The sequence below is a fragment of the Podarcis melisellensis genome, assembly GCF_964234715.1.
Source record: "Podarcis melisellensis genome assembly, chromosome: 7".
NCBI classification, from domain to species: Eukaryota; Metazoa; Chordata; class Lepidosauria; order Squamata; family Lacertidae; genus Podarcis; species Podarcis melisellensis.
In genome coordinates this window covers 27702469-27724691 of record NC_138539.1, presented here as the reverse complement: position 1 = coordinate 27724691, position 22223 = coordinate 27702469, and the positions used below count along the sequence as shown (strand labels likewise).

Sequence of the window (22223 nt, the reverse complement as noted above, 5' to 3'; positions counted from 1 at the left end):
AAAATTCATCTTGTTTGTTTTGGCCGAGTTCTCTAATCTGTCAAGGTCGTTTTGAAGTGTGATCCTGTCCTCTGGGGTGTTAGCCACCCCTCCCAGTTTGGTGTCATCTGCAAATTTGATCAGGATGCCCTTGAGTCCATCATCCAAGTCGTTGATAAAGATGTTGAATAAGACCGGGCCCAAGACAGAACCCTGTGGCACCCCACTACTCACTCTTCTCCAGGATGAAGAGGAACCATTGATGAGCACCCTTTGGTTTCGGTCAGTCAGCCAGTTACAAATCCACTGAGTGGTAGCATAGTCAAGACCGCATTTTACCAGCTTCTTTACAAGAATATCATGGGGCACCTTGTCAAATGCCTTGCTGAAATCAAGGTAGGCTACATCCACTGCGTTCCCTTCATCTACCAGGCTTGTAATTCTGTCAAAAAACGAGATCAGGTTAGTCTGACATGACTTATTTTTCAGAAATCCATGCTGACTATTGGTGATCACAGCATTCCTTTCTAGGTGCTCACAGACTGTTTGCTTAATGATCTGCTCCAGAATCTTCCCTGGTATTGATGTCAGACTGACTGGGCGGTAATTATTTGGGTCCTCTCTTTTCCCCTTTTTGAAAATAGGGACAACATTTGCCCTCCTCAGTACAGTTGTGGTAAGTCACGCTTCCAAAATTTCGCTGTATACACATCATGGATTTGAAGCGCATCATTCCCCAAAGAATCCTGGGAACTATAGTTAACCCTTCACAGAGCTACAATTCCCAGCACTCTTAATAGTTCTCAGGATTCTTTGGGTGGGGGGGGCGTGCTTTAGATGTTCTTTAAATGCATGGTGTATATGCAGTCAACAAGGAAACTGTATGCATACAGAAACAGTAGAAATTCCACACTGGATTAACCAAAAAGCTATCTAGGTCAGAATTGTATCTCAAGCAGGTTGCAGCCAGATGCAGAGCTTTATTTATTGCAACATTTTTATGCCCCCACCTTTCAGCTCCAAAGTCTTGCAACCATCAATTTTAAAACAGCACAAAGAATCATGTCCCCCTCTCCCTCCAAAAATATTAAAAACAACAGCAATGAAGTAGCCAGCTGTCTCTTGTAATTTGTTGCAATGTCTTGCCATCGGGTGGGGTGGGGGGACGTTTTCACTATGCTGAGCAGAGGGCATAGGGCATAGATTCCGTATTTCATCCTCCAGTATTTACTGATATACTCCTTCCAGAAATATGTATTGCAGATGGTCTGTTCCAAGAGCATAAGGGAAGCATATTATTATAGCTCACTTGATTCTGGTGTTGGTTTGTCTCAAGCTAGATCCTCTAAGGCTGCTGCCTGGTCTTTGAAGTGCTGCATAGTTGAACTTCCCTATAAGCAATTCCATTTCTTGCCATTTCACAGCCTTTCAGTCTATAGTCAGTGAGCAGCAGTTTAGCCTATGGCCTTCAGAGACTCCAGGGATGGACAGCACACACTCAGGGTACACATCCTATAATTGAAAAGCACTGCGGTGTTTCAAGGGCTTATCATTAAGGACGGCAAAAGTTGCCTTATTGGCAGCTGGGAACAGTACAAGCTGTTCCTTCGAATTCCTTGGGAAATGTCCAGTGTAGAGCCCTAAATACTATAATTTGGAGCATTAAATTGCTACATCTTACCTCTTGCTCATTTTGGTATTACTGCAGTTATTCTGCTTCGAGCTGCCTCTGTTAGCTGAGCTGGCAGAATTCTGCTGAAAAGTTGGTTCTACCCTCTGAAAACTCTTCAGCCAGGACATCCATGGAAACCTTGACAGGGGTGAGGCAGTAGGTGGGCAGTGGGCATTGGCAATATATGTGCCAAGAAAGCATTGCAAGAGGGATAAAAATGGACTAAATAAAGTCTGAATGGTGCGATGGCATTGCTTCCAAACAGTCCCACTGTGTCAATGAACACCAGAAGATATTGCTGGATCAGGGCAGTGGTGTGCCAATATTATTCTCACAGCAGACCACCAGCTGCCAATGGGAATCCTGCAAGCAGGACCCCAGGGCAACAGTTCTCCCCATTGTGTCTCCCAGCAACTAGCATGTAGACCTCTAAACCAATGAGCCTCTTGGGCTTGCCCCTCAGAAGGTCAGCGATTCGGATCCCCGTGATGGGGTGAGCTCCCATTGCTCTGTCCCAGCTCCTGCCAACCTAGTAGTCACCTTTGACTGGACTTAACTGTCCAGGAGTCCTTTACTTTCTCTCTTTTGCCTTTTACCTTATTTAGAGGAATACTGCCTCTGTAGTAAGTTGCCTCCAGTACACATATTGAAATTGTAAAACACACTGTCTCTTTGGAACAATTTATTTGTAATTTGTGTGACTTTTTGTCAGACAAAACAAGCCTTGGCAGTGAGTGCTCACTTTCCCTCTCTCTAACAGCAACTTTGGGGAGAGTCCTTTTAAAGCAAGGGCTGGGGCTGCAAAGGGAGTGAGTGATGCATAACACTCTTCCAGCCACCAAATACCCTCTCTGTAGGGTCTGTGATCAGGAAGCAGTTTGGATGGAGCAGTTTGCTATCAGTGACTAGATTATTTATCCGTATTCAGTGGTGGTGGCTGATGGGACTGGTAGGTCCCAGTCGTAGGTGGAGCCAGGTAGAGGCCGGCTGTGGACAGACTGAAATTGATGGGGCAGTGTGCCATTTGCTTCCACTGCCTCTATACCATTCCTATTTTGCCCTCTCCTGCCTTCCAGTAGCAGCTTTCAAGGCACCTAACTGCCCCAACCCCCGGCTTCCAATGCTTTAATTTTTTTCTTCCTGCAGCCACAGATTCTTTGTGATCTTCCAGGCTTAATCCATGTGGTTAGACCACCCCCCCATCACTATGACAGTATATCATTACAGTTAAAACTAGTTCATTAATAGATTGGCTGGTCTGCTTAATGGAATAAATCACTGGGCCACTGTGGCAGCCTCTGTTTGTGCTATAACTCTGAGAAGGGGCAGGGAAGATGAGGTATAAGGCTGTGTCTTGACCGTGGCAGCAGCTGTGCTTCTCAGAAAGCAGTAACAGCACTGCAGAGCATAGCAGGGGTGGAGTGAAACCTCTTGTCATACTTACGGTGCTTTCTGCCTCAGCCCCGGATGTGCCTCAACTCCCATTCTACTAGGAATGGACAAATCTGTCCATTTTGGGTTCTCTCCATTTCTAATTTTTCTTATCTTAAGTTCCACATTGGTTTATGATTTATTTCTAAGTTCCTGTGACAATACTAGAAGCCTAGAACACGTAGAAAGTTGACATGTATTTTAATCTGGTTTTTAATTTATATATTGCGATTTTAAAAGATACTTTAACTGTTTTTATTGATAATGCTATTGTTTTATTCTTTTTGTAAACTGCTTTGAGATTAATTTATTTTCACAATAAAGCAGCATATAGATTTTATGAAATTAATCAGATTTAAGTGCAAATTTCTCCCAACATGCACATTTTTGTATGCAGTTTTGCACAATGTAACATTTTTGCAAAGCAATGTTTTTGTGCTGTTTTCACTAATATATGCATTTTCATGCACAGGTTACCCTAGTAGATGCTAATTTTTACACATTGCTTGGCTGGACAACGCAGTGCGAAATTCAGAGAAGTGTGAATTTCAAAAGATGGCTGCGTTTCAGTTTGTATGTTGCTTCAACTAGTATGAATTTTGTAGGTTCACCTTTAAATGTGAACTAAATTATTATTATTATTATTATTATTATTATTATTATTATTATTATTATTACATTATTTATATCCCCACCCACCCCATCCCTACCTCATAGCATACCTGAATAGATTAATCCAAATGAATTTGTGAACCACAGCACCTATACCCTACCCCCCAGCACACCACCTTGGGCTTCTCACACCCTTTTTAAAAGTTCACAAGTTCAGACATCTGTACCTGATGAAATTCTCCCTTCTAGGCAACTGATGGATGGCAACATATGCAAAACTGGTGATATTCTCTCTTCCCTGTAACTCTGTTTTTGCAGCCCTATTCGAAGGTCTTCAGAAGAACATGAGATTGTACATAAGACAATGAAAATAATTACTGGCATTAGTGATCAACTTTCTGATGCAGAGCTGAAGCAGCTTAGTAAAACTGTCACAAGGGAATACTGGTTGAAAGGAAGCACAGGTAGGATAAACACAGCCACATACTGTAAATCTTTTAAAAGTCTGCTATCCAAACAGCTTGCTCCTTTGAAGGTTGAGCTGGGTGTACACTTTATTTATATCAGTAAGTTTTTAGTATTGTGATTTCAGAGCCGTTTTTCTGTGAACAGCAATTATAGGAAGAGCCCCTGACTTTTACTTCAGACTTCTAGATATGCCAGGTTCCTTTAGTCTAATGTTCTCTTGTAACATTGACTTAAATGTCTGCAGCAGTCTTTAAGTCCTCCTTCCTCCCCCAAATCTGAAGAGAATTGTCATTATTCTATGAGAAGGATGCATGTAAAAAACTGCTTACGCATGTGAAAAACAGCTTAAAGGAAAGTTCAGATATCATATATATTCCTTTGTGATTAGATTCTGCAATTTTCTTTTACTTATGAGGTAATCTCTCTCCCTCCCATTATTAAAACCCTTTTTTCCCATATAAATTAACCACCTTTCTCCCTTCAGATTCCACTCCAAAACCTTCCTTTTCTATGTGGCCTTTAATATATGCTCTTAACCCTCATTCCCAACTGTATGTGAGTATAGGCATTCACTTCTGATTCCTCTCTTCCTCCCTTAGTCTGTCCCTTTCTCCCTTTTCTTCTATCTTTGATCTTGTAAGCTCATGGGAGGCAGGGACTGGTCTGTTTCTTATGGAACTCTGTAAGGCACCGTGTACACTGATGACATGGCAAGATCAATGACGAAAACATTCCTCCTCACTGAGGTACCGTCACATGATATGCCACTGATGATTTTGAGTCCTGTTATAAAGCTCATCTTTCAGATTTTGGGCCCCCTCCAGAAATGCTTTTCATTGTGCGTTCATGTTGATTTGTGCTGTTGGAGCAGTCATACATGATTCAAATTTCAATACTGTTTGCTCCTGCAAAAGATTTGGGGCAGTCACATGGCAGTCCAGAGGGGCCCTTTGTTATCAGAACTATGACATTTTGCTTCTGTAGATAAAGGAAGATGGTGGAGGATGACCAAGTACAGAGTCTTGACTTTAGAAGCTGAAATATATAGACAGGGCTAGCTGCATCAGGATTCGTTTGGCACCTTCTTGTCCCACAGCTGTTCCCCCACACTTTGTGGTCCTCCTTCTCCTCCTCTTTCTCTTGTTGCCTTCTCATCTGTCCTCTGCAAGGAAGTCAGCAAGGAAAAGAAGCAATAACCTCATATACATTTTCTCTTTCTCTTGGAGGTGGTGCTCATTGGGTCCAGAGGAGGCGGCACATGAATAGTCAGAGGCAGGAGGAGGAGGAAGTGGGCCCTCTGAGGGAAGGGAGGCCCGTGGAAGCAACTTTGTAATTTACTCATTTAAACAATTTATATATTGCTTATCTGCAATTATTTCTAAGCTGTTTACAAAGCTATAATATTTTTTAAAAAGTTAAAATCAGTTCGAACTATAAAATCAAACTTTGATTAGTATGCCTGCTAGAATTTTTTTTTAAGTCTTCAGTAGTGTGATGGCTTGCGAATGCTCTTTGCAATAAGTACCTCTGCTCACTCAGAGATATATACAGTTCTTTATTTTACATATGTACAAGCAGTGCCCCCTTCATGGATCACTGCCTTGCTGTGGCGAAGGGGCTTGAAGAACTCAGAGAAGCTATGAACTATGCCGAGCAGGGCACCCAAGATGAACAGGTCATAGTGGAGAGTTTTGACCAAACGTGATCCACCTGGAGGAGGAACCGGCAAGCCACTCCAGTATCCCTGCCAAGAAAACTCCATGGACACAGACAACAGGCATATAAAAGTTATGACGCTGGAAGATGAGCCCCTCAGGTCGGAAGGCGTCCAACATGCTACTGGGGAAGAGTGGAGGACAAGTACAAGTAGATCCAGAGCTGATGAAGCGGCTGGGCCAAAGCCGAAAGGACGCTCAGTTGCGGATATGCCTGGAAGAGAAAGGAAAGTCCAATGCTGTAAAGAAAAATATTGTATAGGAACCTGGAATGTAAGAACCATGAACCTGGGTAAGTTGGATGTGGTCAAAAGTGAGATGGCAAGAATAAATATTGACATCCTGGGCATCAGTGAACTAAAATGGACGGGAATGGGCAAATTCAGTTCGGATGACCATCATATCTACTACTGTGGGCAAGAAACCCGCAAAAGAAATGGAGTGGCCATCATAGTCAACAAAAGAGTCGCAAAAGCTGTGCTGGGATGCAATCTCAAAAATAATAGAATGATCTCGATATGAATCCAAGGCAGATCTTTTAACATAGCAGTAATCCAAGTTTATGCACCAACTACTGGTGCTGAAGAAACTGAAATTGACCAATTCTATGAAGACTTACAACACCTATTGAAGTGACACCAAAGAAGAATGTTCTTCTCATTATAGGGGATTGGAATGCTAAAGTAGGGAATCAAGAGATAAAAGGAACAACTGGCAAGTTTGGCCTTGGAGAGCAAAACAAAGCAGGGCAAAGGCTAATAGAGTTCTGTCAAGAGAACAAGCTGGTCATCACAAACACGCTTTTCCAACAACACAAGAGATGACTCTACACGTGGACATCACCAGATGGGCAGCATTGAAATCAGATTGATTATATTATCTGCAGCCAAAGATGGAGAAGCTCTATACAGTCAGCAACAAGACCTGGAGCTGACTGTGGCTCAGATCATCAGCTTCTTATAGCAAAATTCAAGCTTAAACTGAAGAAAGTAGGAAAAACCACTGGGCCGGTAAGATACAATCTAAATCAAATCCCTTATGAATACACAGTGGAAGTGAGGAACAGGTTTAAGGATTTAGATTTTCTGGACAGAGTGCCTGAAGAACTATGGATGGAGGCTCGCAACATTATACAGGAGGCAGCAACAAAAACCATCCCAATGAAAAGGAAATGCAAGAAAGCAAAGTGGTTGTCCAATGAGGCCTTACAAATAGCGGGGGAAAGAAGGCAAGCAAAATGCGAGGGAGATAGAGAAAGATACAGGAAATTGAATGCAGATTTCCAAAAAATAGCAAAGAGAGACAAGAAGGCCTTCTTAAACAAGCAATGCAAAGAAATAGAGGAAAACAACAGAATGGGAAGAACCAGAGATCTGTTCAAGAAAATTGGAGATATGAAAGGAACATTTTGTTCAAAGATTACCATAATAAAGGACAAAAGTGGAAAGGACCTAACAGAAGCAGAAGACATCAAGACGAGGAATTATACCAGAAAGATATGGATGTCTCGTACACCCCAGGTAGTGTGGTTGCTGACCTTGAGCCAGACGTCCTGGAGAGTGAAGTCAAATGGGCCTTAGAAAGCACTGCAAATAACAAGGCCAGTGGAAGTGATGGTATTCCAGCTGAACTATTTAAAAATTTAAAAGTTGATGCCGTTAAAGTGCTACACTCAATATGCCAGCAAGTTTGGAAAACTCAGCAGTGGCCAGAGGACTGGAGAAGATCAGTCTACATCCCAATCCCAAAGAAGGGCAGTGCTAAAGAATGCTCCAACAACCGCACGATTGCACTCATTTCACATGCTAGCAAGGTTATGCTTAAAATTCTACAAGGAAGGCTCAAGCAGTATGTGGACCGAGAACTCCCAGAAGTGCAAGCTGGATTTAGAAGAGGCAGAGGAACCAGAGACCAAATTGCAAACATGCGCTGGATTATGGAGAAAGCTAGAGAGTTCCAGAAAGACATCTACTTCTGCTTCATTGACTATGCAAAAGCCTTTGACTGTGTCGACCACAGCAAACTATGGCAAGCTCTTAAAGAAATGGGAGTGCCTGATCACCTCATCTGTCTCCTGAGAAATCTCTATGTGGGACAAGAAGCTACAGTTAGAACTGGATATGGAACAACTGATTGGTTCAAAATTGGGAAAGGAGTACGACAAGGCTGTATTTTGTCTCCCTGCTTATTTAACTTATATGCAGAATTCATCATGCGAAAGGCTGGGCTGGATGAATCCCTAGCCGGAATTAAGATTGCCGGAAGAAATATCAACAACCTCAGATATGCAGATGACACAACCTTGATGGCAGAAAGTGAGGAGGAATTAAAGAACCTTTTATTGAGGGTGAAAGAGGAGAGCGCAAAATATAGTCTGAAGCTCAACATCAAAAAAATGAAGATCATGGCCACTGGTCCCATCACCTCCTGGCAAATAGAAGGGTAAGAAATGGAGGCAGTGAGAGATTTTACTTTCTTGGGCTCCATGATCACTGCAGATGGTGACAGCAGCCACGAAATTAAGAGACGCCTGTTTCTTGGGAGGAAAGCAATGACAAACCTAGACAGCATCTTAAAAAGTAGAGACATCACCTTGCCAACAAAGGTTCGTATAGTAAAAGCTATGGTTTTCCCAGTAGTGATGTATGGAAGTGAGAGCTGGACCATAAAGAAGGCTGATCGCCAAAGAATTGATGCTTTTGAATTATGGTGCTGGAGGAGACTCTTGAGAGTCCCATGGACTGCAAGAAGATCAAACCTCTCCATTCTTAAGGAAATCAGCCCTGAGTGCTCACTGGAAGGACAGATCGTGAAGCTGAGGCTCCAATACTTTGGCCACCTCATGAGAAGAGAAGACTCCCTGGAAAAGACCCTGATTTTGGGAAAGATGGAGGGCACAAGGAGAAGGGAATGACTGAGGACGAGATGGTTGGATAGTGTCTTCGAAGCTACCAGCATGAGTCTGACCAAACTGCGGGAGGCAGTGGAAGACAGAAGTGCCTGGTGTGCTCTGGTCCATGGGGTCACGAAGAGTCGGACACGACTAAACGACTAAACAACAACAACAACAGCAACAAGCAGTGCATTACAATCATGCATCTGAATCCTCCGGTTCAGATTCTGGAAGTGGCCTACGCCAGTTTCTTCTCCAACAGAAAAAGTTTCATGTGATGTGATGCCTCTCCCCCCTCCTCTTTAACTCTCTCCTCTCCTTGGCAGACGGTGTCACTATTGGTGCCAGAACTTCCTGTGCAGTGCTGGGGCTCTGCTTCAGCATCTGAGGGCCTTCCTGCCTCCTGGCTTTCCTCTCTTTCCTCCATTGCCACTTCTTGCTCTTCCCCGGCATTCTCTGGCAGTACCATAACAAGTAGGCACCAAGAAGTTCCTTCCCTTTCCCACCAAACAGGCACCATGTAGGTAGAGTCTAAAGTCAGGTTTAAATTCAGCCAACTATGTCCACTTTTGTATTTATGTGCTTAAATTTATTCACATTGTGCAACTATTCAGCTTCTTCAATTTAATGCCAGTACTCCCAGCTCATTTATAATCCTCCCCCAGCCTATCAAGGTCATTCAGAATTTTTCACCTGTCCTCTGTGGTCTCCTACAGTGTCACTGGAGTCTTGTACGCCATCCTTGTTAAGTTCAGGTGTTTATCATTCAGCAAGGATTACACAGCAATGCTTCCACTAGTATCATTTCAGTTTGAATCCACCAAAAAATGTTGATTTGTAATGGCTAAGATTGTGCTGATCCTTTACCTTTATCAGAAACAGGTCACCTAAAGGGAATATAGCAACTGAAGGACATGTTATTAATAGACTGAATTGTAAGCTAAGCAGGCAAAGACTACATTAGCATAAATTAAGCTGAGATAATAAAAAGGACAATTTTAAGGTCAAAGCTTGTGCCTGATTTGATAATGATGAATATTGGCATCTTGCTTGCATGGGTGTAAGTTTGGGAAAACAAAATGACTCCATCCAAATCTCCTTTGGTATCTTGGCCACTGGGACAGTCCTGTTCTGTTGAATTAGGTGCTCTGTTGATTTAATATACTTTCAGTTAAAAACACGGTATGGCAATGCAGAAAGAGGTCTAAAATTGCTGAGCGCCAATGTGTGCATGAGATAAAAGCTAATCTTAATGACTCAGTCTGTCACATCGTGCCTTTAAAGAAAAAGCTGCTTTGCATCAATGTGCAATCTTTTCCAGTTCTTTGAACCTGGTTAAGCAATATTTTCAATCTCATCTGATTCGGCAAGCTAAAAATAAACACAAAATTGATTTTTGACTAAGTAAAAATGACTTGATAAAAATATTACACGCCAGACAAGTCTTTAATCTCCCAAGTACGTTGTACAGGCACAGCTTCAGGAAAGCCAAAACACATGAAAAATTGGGGCTGTGTTGTAATAATGTTGTGTAATAAGGGTCTTCTCCCTAATTTGATACCTTTTTGAAATGTCGAGAGCAATAGTTTTCTGATTTGTTTTGCAATTGGCAGAAAGAAGGTCTTGCATACATTAAACCAAAGACACCTTAATGTCATGACAGGGAGTTCAAAACTGGCTCTATACCAGACCTCATTTCACAGATGGAAATCAGGAAAACGCTTTTCACACCCTTCCTCTCCCCCTATTACACATTGTTTCATGGATACTGTGCTACAGTATATTTACTTAACTCTGCAGTTCTCCATTGCTCAAGAGAGGTTTATTCTTTATATTAAAGACATTATAGAAAAAACAGAATTGTCATACAGTCTGTTATCAGCCATTCAAATGAACCTTACAAACGTGAAATGGCAGGCTACTTGGTACAGCAGTGTTCACAGGTGTGCTTTTAAATGCACACATATTAGCGTCAAGATATATCTGCCTCCCCTTCTTGAAAAGATTTCATTTTTACTGACTTTGGGACTAAAGGAAGTTGATCTCTGAAGAAGGACACCTCCTGCAACTTGCACTAATGCAATTTTAACAAGGTGTCCTCAAAGGGGAGAAAGCATGGGGAGTAATTTACTTCAAACATGTTCCATTTTTCTTGTAAGAAGCTATAGTCAAACTATATGCTAAACCATCATACCCCCAAAAAATTTGTATTTCACTGACTGCTCTCAGTTTTATTTTCTCCAAACCTCTCTAAAATACAAATATATAATGTGTTTGGCTTTTACTTTATGCAGAATTTTAAGGAAATTAAGAGTTCATCTACTATACAATTGAAGCAGTACCATGACACTTTAAGCAGTCACAAATTTCCCCAGAGAAACCTGGGAACTGACATTTTTTTAAGGGTGCTGAGAGTTACTCAGAGACTCATGATTCCCCACCACTACTGCAATTCTCACAGTGGCTTAACAATAAATCCCTTTTCCTAAGGAATTCTGGGAACTGTAGCTTTGTAATGGGAATAGAGGACTTCTAAAAACTCCCAGGGCCTGATTCAGCTGAAGAGTTGTGCTAGCGGGAGCCAGTGCAGCAAGTCTCAATGGGGCTCTCCCCCGCACTCCCAAAATTAGCTCTGGGGGGTCAGGAGAAACCCCACAACATTATGGGAGGGGAAGAGGGGAGATTGTTTTGTCTGGCAAGCAGAAATGCATCCACTGAATTCCTCCCTTAGAGGAATTCCTCCCTCATTAATAAGCTACACTTCCCAGGATTCTCTGGAATAAGCGATGACCTATTTAAAGTGGTACAATACTGTTTACATGTACAGTGTAAATGGGGCCTAATATAATCAATAAATAATATTAGTAGTTTAAAATTTAATGCAAACATGCGCACGATCCTAAAAACCATTTATCTGTTTTGCAACAGCCTATCCTGCACTGTTTTTTTTTAAATCAAGGGACATGGTTGTTTAAAGATAGCTTAGAAAAACACAAGTGTACTCTGATCTGCTATTAATACTTCACAGTGAACCTCACTGGTGCATGGCAGAGCAGATTGTGTGCTGCACGATGCCTTAGTATACATGTGTATGCATTTATATGTATGCATACTAGAGAGAAGATGGATTCACCTGCCACTGAAAAGTCTAATTTCTAGGAAACTCTGGAAGCAGAGCTGAACCCAGAATAGTGACAACTCTAGTGGCTCACAGCAACAGGATTTTAACAGGGCTACCTTAGAGGACAAAAAGTGGGAGGGGCAAAAGAAGGACATAGATTCAGCTGAAAGAGGTAATTTTTTAAAAAAGGAGCTGTCCATGGTAAACAGGGAGAGTTCAAACATAGATATGACTCTATGAACCTGGAAAAAAAAGACACGAGGCAAGTTGATAGAGATTCTGAGCCCCATATACATGACATCCCAATGAGGACTTCATGTCTTTTCCATTTAATCATTCACACCTGACAGACTATAGTTTTAAGATTCAAATATAACTTGAAGCTCAGTATGAGGAGAAGTTGAGTTGAAAAGGACACACAGTGCTCGGGTGTTCAATTGATGCCAATATACCTTCACACTTGCACGTGAATGAGCAAGGGATTCACCCAAGCCCACCCAACCTGTGGCCCTCCAGGCCCAACACAACCCACCAACCATGTATTGTAGTCTAACAGTCCAGACAGGAAGACCTGATAATCTGGCAGGCCATAGTATATGACGAGTAGACTACAGTCAGCTTGGGTCACATGATGTGTCAGTTTAGGCTAGACCTTTCCATACTGTGGGTCATGTTGTTGTTTAGTTGTTTAGTCGTGTCTGACTCTTCGTGACCCCATGGACCAGAGCACGGGAGGCAGTGGAAGCACTGCCTCCCGCAGTTTGGTCAAACTCATGCTGGTAGCTTCGAGAACACTATCCAACCATCTCGGCCTCTGTCGTCCCCTTCTCCTTGTGCCCTCCATCTTTCTCAACATCAGGGTCTTTTCCAAGGAGTCTTCTCTTCTCATGAAGTGGCCAAAGTATTGGAGTCTCAGCTTCAGGATCTGTCCTTCCAGTGAGCACTCAGGGCTGATTTCCTTAAGAATGGAGAGGTTTGATCTTCTTGCAGTCCATGGGACTCTCAAGAGTCTCCTCCAGCACCATAATTCAAAAGCATCAATTCTTTGGTGATCAGCCTTCTTTATGATGCAGCTGTCACTTCCATACATCACTACTGGGAAAACCATAGCTTTTACTATATGGACCTTATACGGACCTATACGGAGCTTTAACTATGACTGTGGGTCATATATATCCTTAATTTAGATCAGGAATTGGGAATCTCAGGCCCTGGGCTGAATGTGGTCTTCAGGGTGTCTGTCTAGCACTCAGGGCTCTTTCCAGGCAGTGCCATCCTCTCCAACCACACTGCTTATCAACTTTGTTCTATGCCCCCCCATCTGATTTTGCCTGGCAAGACTTAATCCTTGATATTTAGCTGGATGGAGGATGGATGAGAGAGAGAGTGTTTGTGTTTGTGTGTAAATCTCTGACTGTACAAACATAAGCATAATGGCTATTGCTTCTCCCTCTTTTGTCTCTGGCTACACCCAGCACTGGCATGCAGCCTCCTAAAGGTTGCCCATGGGGAAGCATAACTTTTGGGTTGAAAAAGGTTCCCCACCACTGATTTAGATGGCAGTGTCCCCAAATGATGCACATTTATGTTCTACTTTTGGCAGCAACAGCAGGAAGATGAGTTGTACAAAAATGTTCAAGTACGTTTGCTAAACTGCAAATGTGATGAGTTGTGTTTGTATCATGTTGTGGGGATGCCAGTTTGTCTGCTTTTCTATACTAACCTGAGAATTAATTTTTTTAAAATTCAATTCTAGTGGATGCAAGCCAAGAGTTCTACACAGTACTCAGAGGCTCCTTTCGACCACTGACAAAGTATTACAAAAGAACAATTGCAGGCGATTTTGTTTCAGCTACTGCTGAGAGTGGTGGTTCAGCGAAAGAACCTCAATCAACATCCCAAACGTTGGTGAGTTATAACAGCAGCATTGCCAGTAAGCAAGTGAAAGCAGTGGCAACTGAGAAAGCCAGTTTGACACTCAGAATTTTCCTTCGCGGTGCACAATTGTTCAGAAATGGTAAATAAATGCAGAACATGTTAAAAAGTCTAAAATGCCTTTGTAGTTTACGAGCGGATTTTTAAAATGTATGTTTTAGCTTTCCTACACATGTGTGACTGGTAAAATATGAGAACTGCAGGTCTTGGGTTTGTACCCAATGTAGCATTAAGTAATATTCTATCCATGCAAGGATTCATCCTTGCATAATGGGGGGAAATTCCCACTCCTCCCCTTGTGTACTCCTCAAACCCGTTCTGAGTTTCTCCCCAACCCTCTGAAGCAGTTTTTCTCTCAAAGGTAAAAAAGAAGAAGAGAAGATTAGTTGAAGGAGCTGACAGCCACTGTAGTACTGTACTTACATTTGGGGTCATGCAGTGCTATGGCCCTAGCAGCATTCCTGGTGGAATTACAACTCCCATCATCTCTGGTTATTGGCTGAGGCTGGTGGAAGTCAGAGTCTACCAATATCTGGAGGGCTGTAGGTTCCTGATCAATCCCTTTAAAAACAATAGAGGAGAGGATGAAAGCCATACAGGAAACCGAGGGTTGTTGCTGTTGTTGCACAAGACTTTTTTTTTTAGTCATCTGGTATAATGTAGAAGGCTGTGAGCCTCGCTCCTGTCTTCTTTTGTGAGGTGAATTGCTCTGATTGGCATGAAGAGGTTAGAGGAAGTTGTTTGATTTTTGTGTGGTTGGTGTTGTCACTTACAATCACAGACAATAAGCTTACATCAGCCAGCTGGAATAGATGCCACCAGGCTTACCTTTCAAGCATTTAAAGCTATTGTGTCTCATGCAGGGTCTCATCCAAACAAACAATGAACAAATTTCAAATGCCTCAGGGATCCAGGAGCAAATGGCACACAAAAAGAGGGTCTTTGAGAATTCTTCCAGCTAGCTCACCAAAATAAGATAGCTGACCTTGGGCAAGAATGACAAGGAGAAAAGATTAATTCTCCTTTTATTCTTTCTGTCTAAATTGGATCTTTCTTACAGATTGCCAGAGGTGCGCCAGAGCTGTTTTCTAAGAACAGAAAGAAAATCCCACTTTTAATGTGTTTCTCGGTGACAGCTTTTGCTGAAGTTTTTGTTACTGTAGGCAAAGTATAATATTAGTTATCCAATCCCTCCAAAGTATACTGCATTTAATTGTCTAAATGAGTCTTTTTCTGGGCAACAATTTTATGCAGCCATATGAGACTGACAGAGCATGTTGAGATAAAATTATCCTAGATAAGCAGAGGAAGCAACACACACACACACACACACACACACACACACACACGAGTTTCCTGGCATTTGCCTCGGCTTTCCTGCCTGAGCATAAGCAGATTTTTCATAATTAGCAATGTTTCAGTAATTTCTACTTCCTAGAAATGTTTAAGGAAAAAACCCAAAATGCACTCTCGTGCTCTCAAGTTTTGCTTTGTCATGCTGTTCACTACCACATAAAAGAGTGGATTTTGTTTGATTAAAAAAAAAGGGCAGGGTGGAGGATTAGGCCAGGATGGTTTGTATACTGTGTCTCAGCCTGCAGCAGTCTTCCAAACAACCTATTCCTTCAGAATGTAGACTTCTGTAATGGAAATGCTGAAAGGTACTTAATAGTGGGTTGATAAAGGTCATCTTAGATATGGAAGGATACTTAACAGAGCCCTTTTTAGATAACAAACCAATTCCTTTCCTTACTGTTTTCAGTAGACTCTTAACTATCATTTAGTCTTTTAAGTGAGGGAGGCTAACCTGTGGCCAATCCAGATGTTGTTGAAATACATATTCCACTATCCCTGGCTGTTGGCCATGCTGGTTGAGAGTGATGGAAGTTGTAGCTTAACAACATATGAAGCGCCACTTGTTATCCACTTCTGCTTTAGGTATTCTATAGTAACTCCCTCTCTGTTGTCTACCTGATCCAGAAGTGGGGATTCTCCAAATGATTTTTGTGTCCTAAGTATCATTCCTTCAATTCAATACAGTGCTAAAGTCCAATCAAAATGACTTTTTTAAAAAAGCCCTCTGGCAAGTGTTGGTTTCAATGTTGGCAGGGTCAGTGTGGTGCAAATGCAGCAGCAGAAACACCCAGTTGGTTCTGTTAGGCCATTTGCACCATACCAACCTTGCCACTCCTCATTTGTATCCCAGGATACTGCAGGTGGCGCTAGGGGACACAGGTGGCGCTGTGGGTTAAAGCCTCAGTGCCTAGGACTTGCCGATCGAAAGGTCGGCAGTTCGAATCCCTGCGGTGGGGTGCGCTCCCGCTGCTCGGTCCCAGCGCCTGCCAACCTAGCAGTTCGAAAGCACCTCCGGGTGCAAGTAGATAAATAGGGACCGCTTACCAGCGGGAAGGTAAACGGCATTTCCGTGTGCAGCTCTGGCTCGCCAGATGCAGCTTTGTCACGCTGGCCACGTGACCCGGAAGTGTCTTCGGACAGCGCTGGCCCCTGGCCTCTTAAGTGAGATGGGCGCACAACCCCAGAGTCTGTCAAGACTGGCCCGTACGGGCAGGGGTACCTTTACCTTTACCTATACTGCAGCAACTTATTTGAACATAACTCAGGTGAGTGGTGCACTGTCCACTGCTGAGTAGCACTGCCACAGATGACAAAGCAAAATGTCAGTGATGGCTTTCTCCACAGAAGCAGTGTGTCTATCAGGCAATTGCCTTCCCTAGCATAGTTCAGATGGAAAAGGTGCTTTCATTTGGCCTGACCTTTGGAAAGGGATCAGAACATTCAGGCTTGATACATTTTTAAACTGTCATTTTTAATTATTGCTTTTGGATATGATCTTATCGGATTTTAAGTTGTTAGCCACTCGGGCACTCTTTGGGGAAGAAGGGTGGGATATATGAATTTAATTTTTATTTAATACTTTTAATAAATGAATGAATCATAGAATCATAGAGTTGGAAGAGACCACAAGCACCATCGAGTCCAACCCCCTGCCAAGCAGGAAACACCATCAGAGCACTCCTGACATATGGTTGTCAAGCCTCTGCTTAAAGACCTCCAAAGAAGGAGACTCCACCACACTCCTTCGCAGCAAATTCCACTGTCAAACAGCTCTTACTGTCAGGAAGTTCTTCCTAATGTTTAGGTGGAATCTTCTTTCTTGTAGTTTGGAACCATTGCTCCGTGTCCGCTTCTCTGGAGCAGCAGAAAACAACCTTTCTCCCTCCTCTATGTGACATCCTTTTATATATTTGAACATGGCTATCATATCACCCCTTAACCTCCTCTTCTCCAGGCTAAACATGCCCAGCTCCCTTAGCCGTTCCTCATAAGGCATCGTTTCCAGGCCTTTGACCATTTTGGTTGCCCTCCTCTGGACACGTTCCAGTTTGTCAGTGTCCTTCTTGAACTGTGGTGCCCAGAACTGGACACAGTGCTCCAGGTGAGGTCTGACCAGAGCAGAATACAGTGGCACTATTACTTCCCTTGATCTAGATGCTATACTCCTATTGATGCAGCCCAGAATTGCATTGGCTTTTTTAGCTGCCGTGTCACACTGTTGGCTCATGTCAAGTTTGTGGTCAACCAAGACTCCTAGATCCTTTTCACATGTACTGCTCTCAAGCCAGGTGTCACCCATCTTGTATTTGTGCCTCTCATTTTTTTTTGCCCAAGTGCAATACTTTACATTTCTCCCTGTTAAAATTCATCTTGTTTGTTTTGGCCCAGTTCTCTAATCTGTCAAGGTCATTTTGAAGTGTGACCTTGACATCTATGTCAATGAATATCTATGTCAGGCTTCAATATAAATATTCTCAGGTTTGTTTATACGATGAAAGATGCATAAAGATATTGTAGCAAATAATGCTCATAATGGTATCGGTAGGTGTGATAGATGAATGATCATAAAACATATTCCATTTTCTGCTTCATTATCTTCCTATCTCTAAGCCAAGTAATAATGCCATTCTGTGTTTTGTGCAAAATATACCTGTCATCCCTAGACATTATTATAAACTGAATTTTCAGAGAGTGTATAATTTTATTTTGCTTGTAATATAAAGCAACATGAAGGAAAATGCACTGATAATATTTTATGTTGTATGATTTACCCAATTAAAAGAAACACAAAGGGGTGCTAGAATTTAATCCATTTCCTTTCTTCTCTTAAAAATGTTTTTGAAGTTTTCTATAGGAAGTTGCTTTGGGACTTTGGAACCTCTTCCTCCAAAGATGCATCACAATGTGCTCACAATTGTTACGGAAGAAAACTGCGACTTTCTCAAAATCTCATCAACAGATTACTTAAGAGTAAAAGAGGTAAGCAATCTTTTAAAAAATCTTAAGTGCACCTGGCAAGAACAAAAAGATGACCATACTTTTTAAAAAATATATATTGTGCATATATGTGTAGAAGCTGCTCTCTTCTATAAGCTACGTCTTGTTTCAATGAGTTGCAGTAGATAGTTGCTTTGAAGCTACATCTCTGGATAAAAGCTTGATTAAAACCTAGCAAGATGGACACTTCAGCAGCCATTTGCTGGCCTGTTAGGCACTTAACAGGCTCTCTTAATTTTTTCAGTCCCGGGCAAGTAGCGAAATTGGTGGGCTGAATTCGTGCCTAATGGGATGCTTCAGAACAGGAGGATAGGAAGCTGCCTGAAACCAAGTGAGACCACTGGCCCATCTACCTCAGTATTGTCTACTCATTGACTAGTAGTGGCTCTCCAGGGTTTCAGACAGGGAAGAATCCTAGCCCTACCTGGAAATGCCAGGACTGAATCTGGGACCTTCTTCATGCACAGCAGATGCTCTACCACTGAGCTTCTCCCAAAGTATTGGGGGGTCCTACGTTATGCAGGTCTTCAGTGAATGCTACATCAAAGTCCTGATTTTCAAAACATTGCTTTGAGCTCATTGTAATTGCCAACATAAAGTGCCTAAAAATTGAAAAATAACATGAGCCCTGCCTGTAGGCTTACAATTTGTAAGACATGACATAAATGGGGAAAGCTGTGGGGAGGAGCAAGAGGGCAACAAGCAAATTGTCACCTATACATAAGTAAGCCTCATTGAGTTCAATGGGTTTTAGTCTAGAGCCCACAGTGGGTTTGCTTTGAAACAATCAATCCCTCTTCCCAGGGAACTCAGGGAACTGTAGCTCTGTAGCTGTGCTAAGTCAATTGTTCCATGAGCGCAAGTGTTTCTGTTTGCAGAATCTGCTTCACCTGCACACTGTTCTGAGAGCTCTCCTTATCTCCCCAAGCAAATATGAGAAGGGTGTTGGGGGAGTAGAGGGGAGGGTGCTGGCTTCCACTTACCGTAAATAATGGCTTGGTGGACTCTACTCACTGGTGGAGGAAGGGGTGTGTGGTGGGTGCACCTCGCCCCGGGTGTCATCCCTGGGGGGGTGTGACATTGCCGCCCCACCCCCTGGGACACTCGCCATGGGCGGCGCCCCCATGGGCAGCTAGCCCCACCCCTGGGTGCACAACATGTGTGCTGCTCTGGGTGCCAGAACAGCTAGCTCCGCCTCTGACCCCACTCCCTAGGTTTTATGGGGGACCACAGTTTGTTAATATTTAGTCAGACCAATAGTATGCTTTACTAGGTCTTTGTTTAGCCTCATATACTAAAAATCCTTTTAAAAAAGTTACAAGACTGAAGTGTTAAACCCTATGATGCCCAATAGCTAAATGCTCTCTTAAGTATACTTGATGTGTGTATTGTGTGAGCAGGAACCAAATCCTGTTAATCTCAGATTGGAACCACGTCTCCTTGAAGGGTTCTTCTTGTTGATTCACAACTCAGATGCTTTTGATTTTGCTAAGCAGCAGCTTACACTTCAAACAATCAGTACCGCTTTGTGGACACCGGCAGGATTGACTTTGAGTCTAATTTATGCTACAGACACAGTGTATTTTAGAAAAATAATTGAATGTGTTCATTTTTTTTTTAAAAAAACCCCACAACCTGAACATTTTCTTTTTTTAAAAAAATTACAATAAGAAAACAATACAATGTGGGAGGGGGGACACAAATTCCTGAGATGCAGACAAAGAGTCAAATAAATCTACTTGCATCTTTTAGTAGTGAGTGTAAGTTACCCAATTGATCATTCTAATGTTGCTGGAATGTTGACAGGCTCATAGATAGCCAACATGTGGCATGCAGTCATACCTTCGAATAACATGCACCCACTGGCATGTGGAAAAATGTACAAGATCTAGGCAAATGTGTATGTATCGGGTGGGGAACCCACAGCCCCCCAGATGTTACTGAACCCCTACCATCCCTGACCCCTGGCCATGCTGGCTGGGGCTGCTGAGAGCTGGAGTCCAAGAACATCTGGAGGGCTATGGGTTCCTCATCTTTGCTTTGGGCTATCAGTGGGAAGTCCTTGATAGATAGTTGGTATGAGTGACAAGAAGGGAAAGTTTGTGCAAAGTTTTTTTTAAAAAGTTAAAATATTAATCTAATGGTGTATTCCTGCACTTGTGTATTAAATTATTGAGTGCAGGGCTGTGGTAAAAATAAACATGGATTGCCATCATGTCAATACACCGTTCAGGAGCTCTGTTAACATTTAGGTTATCAGACATGGAATTGATATTTCTGAATATAATGTTACAGCCATTCAGTGTTCATATTGAACAAACCTTTCTTCCATTCATTCCAATTTGTTTCCAAATTGTTAATAAATTAGGTTCAAAGTGCACTGGCTGTATTGTGCTAAAATCTCTACTATTCATGAGCTACATGTTTTTTAGTATCTTATTCCATTTCTGCAACTTCCCTTTTCCCTGCTCTTTATTTGTTTCTTTCCTTTTTAAAATACACACACACACATATATAGTATACCTTTTCATTGCTACTTTTAAGCATGAAACTGTCTTTCAGGAAGTAGCAAAGCGTGAAAAGCTTGCCAAAGAAGAATTAATCCATGCCTGTCTGTGTTATCGACACTGGCCTATGGTATTTATATTTCAGCTGGCTGCTCAGTTAAAATGGAGGAAATTTCCAGCAGACCATGGTGAGTGTCATTTCACTTTAAACTCCAGCAATCATCTTCATGATCTGGGTTTTAATAGTTTGGAAAATAGGAAAAATCTAGCCTGGCCCAGCTCAGATCAATAATACCTGAGGATGGGTGTGTGTGTAACACATGAACATAATTGATCAGTAGGGGAGGTCCTGGTGGTAGTGTTACTGGTGGATTGGTGCTGACCAATGATAGTGTCCATTCTCCATTTGGTGTCCATTCCCCATTTGTGGAATGCTCTCTCTGGTGAGATGCATCCATCACCCTCAGAATTAACATCCAGAAGAAATTAAAATAAAACCCTGTTCACCCAGGCATCACCCAGGCTGAAAGATACTGTTCCTGGCAAACTTGAAATTATTAGCTATGAGATATTTGGCTGTGTTGAAATGTTTTTAGTTTTTCCCTTACTGTTTTGCCGACTTCTTGTTTGCTGCATGGGGCTCATTTGTGAGGAAGGACGGGATAGAAATAAATAAATAAATAAATAAATAAATAAATAAGGGTTTGCCGACAAATATGTGACCACGCAGGCATCCTGTCTCCCTTCATGTTCCTGTAACATTTAGCTCCTGAGATATGTGACATGCTGTCATAGCATAATGCATTTTCATGGGGTGCAAGGGTTGTTCATGTGGGGTTGTGACAGGGAAACACGCAATGTGATTACGCCATGCCGTTCATTTCAGGAAGCAAACATTATGGAGAAGAGAGGGGAAATTGGACGCAGGCCTGTCATTCTTAGTGCTGTGCCATTTAGCTTTGCCCTTTTGGAGTGTGCGTGGGGGGTATGTGCAAATGTGGTGCATCATTTTCATACGATTAAGGGAGGATCCCGCTAAATATTTATTCCTGCAGACTGTTTTATCCATTATCTATTTAAGTTATTAAAGAAACTAAATTACAAAACCTTTTTAATTAACCAGTGGATACTGGAATGAATTAGATGGATAAACTGCATTGGGAAAGAAAAGCAATGACTTTATCAAATTCTTTTGATTAATTAGTTGTTTAAAAATGCTTATTATCCATTTCTTTGCCATGAGTGGTGCACAGTTTGATTATCTGATTGTGCCACAGCATGTGTTTCAATACTTAGCTGTGTTAGCTGATAAAAGCAATTTTTAAAAATAAAAAAGCCAGCTCAATTCCATATATTATCTGCTACATAATCTCATTAGAAATCTCCCCCCTCTTCCTCCCCCTTTTTTTTGTTCACATGATTTGTATAATTACTCTTTTGGCTGATCCTACTGAGATCATGGTTTCAGCTGCTTCCATTAACTGCTGGAACACAGATTTGTCAGACTAAGCAAATCACAGTTCAGACAGGTACTATA

The 22223-nt window shown here is 42.1% G+C and overlaps 1 protein-coding gene across 2 annotated transcripts in view; it reads left to right on the top strand.

Annotated features, from left to right (window-relative positions):
* The window catches only part of CNBD1 (cyclic nucleotide binding domain containing 1), a 146258-nt gene that overhangs the window by 71196 nt on the left and 52839 nt on the right, over nt 1-22223 (top strand). For both annotated transcript variants that reach the window (XR_014170648.1, XM_081919785.1), the window contains exons 5-8: nt 4013-4158; nt 13648-13799; nt 18027-18161; nt 20742-20874. Coding sequence is in view for 1 of the 2 variants with exons in the window: in XM_081919785.1 (XP_081775911.1) it covers nt 4013-4158; nt 13648-13799; nt 18027-18161; nt 20742-20874 (566 nt within the window). In the remaining variant the exon portion in view is untranslated. The remainder of the gene's footprint in view (nt 1-4012; nt 4159-13647; nt 13800-18026; nt 18162-20741; nt 20875-22223) is intronic.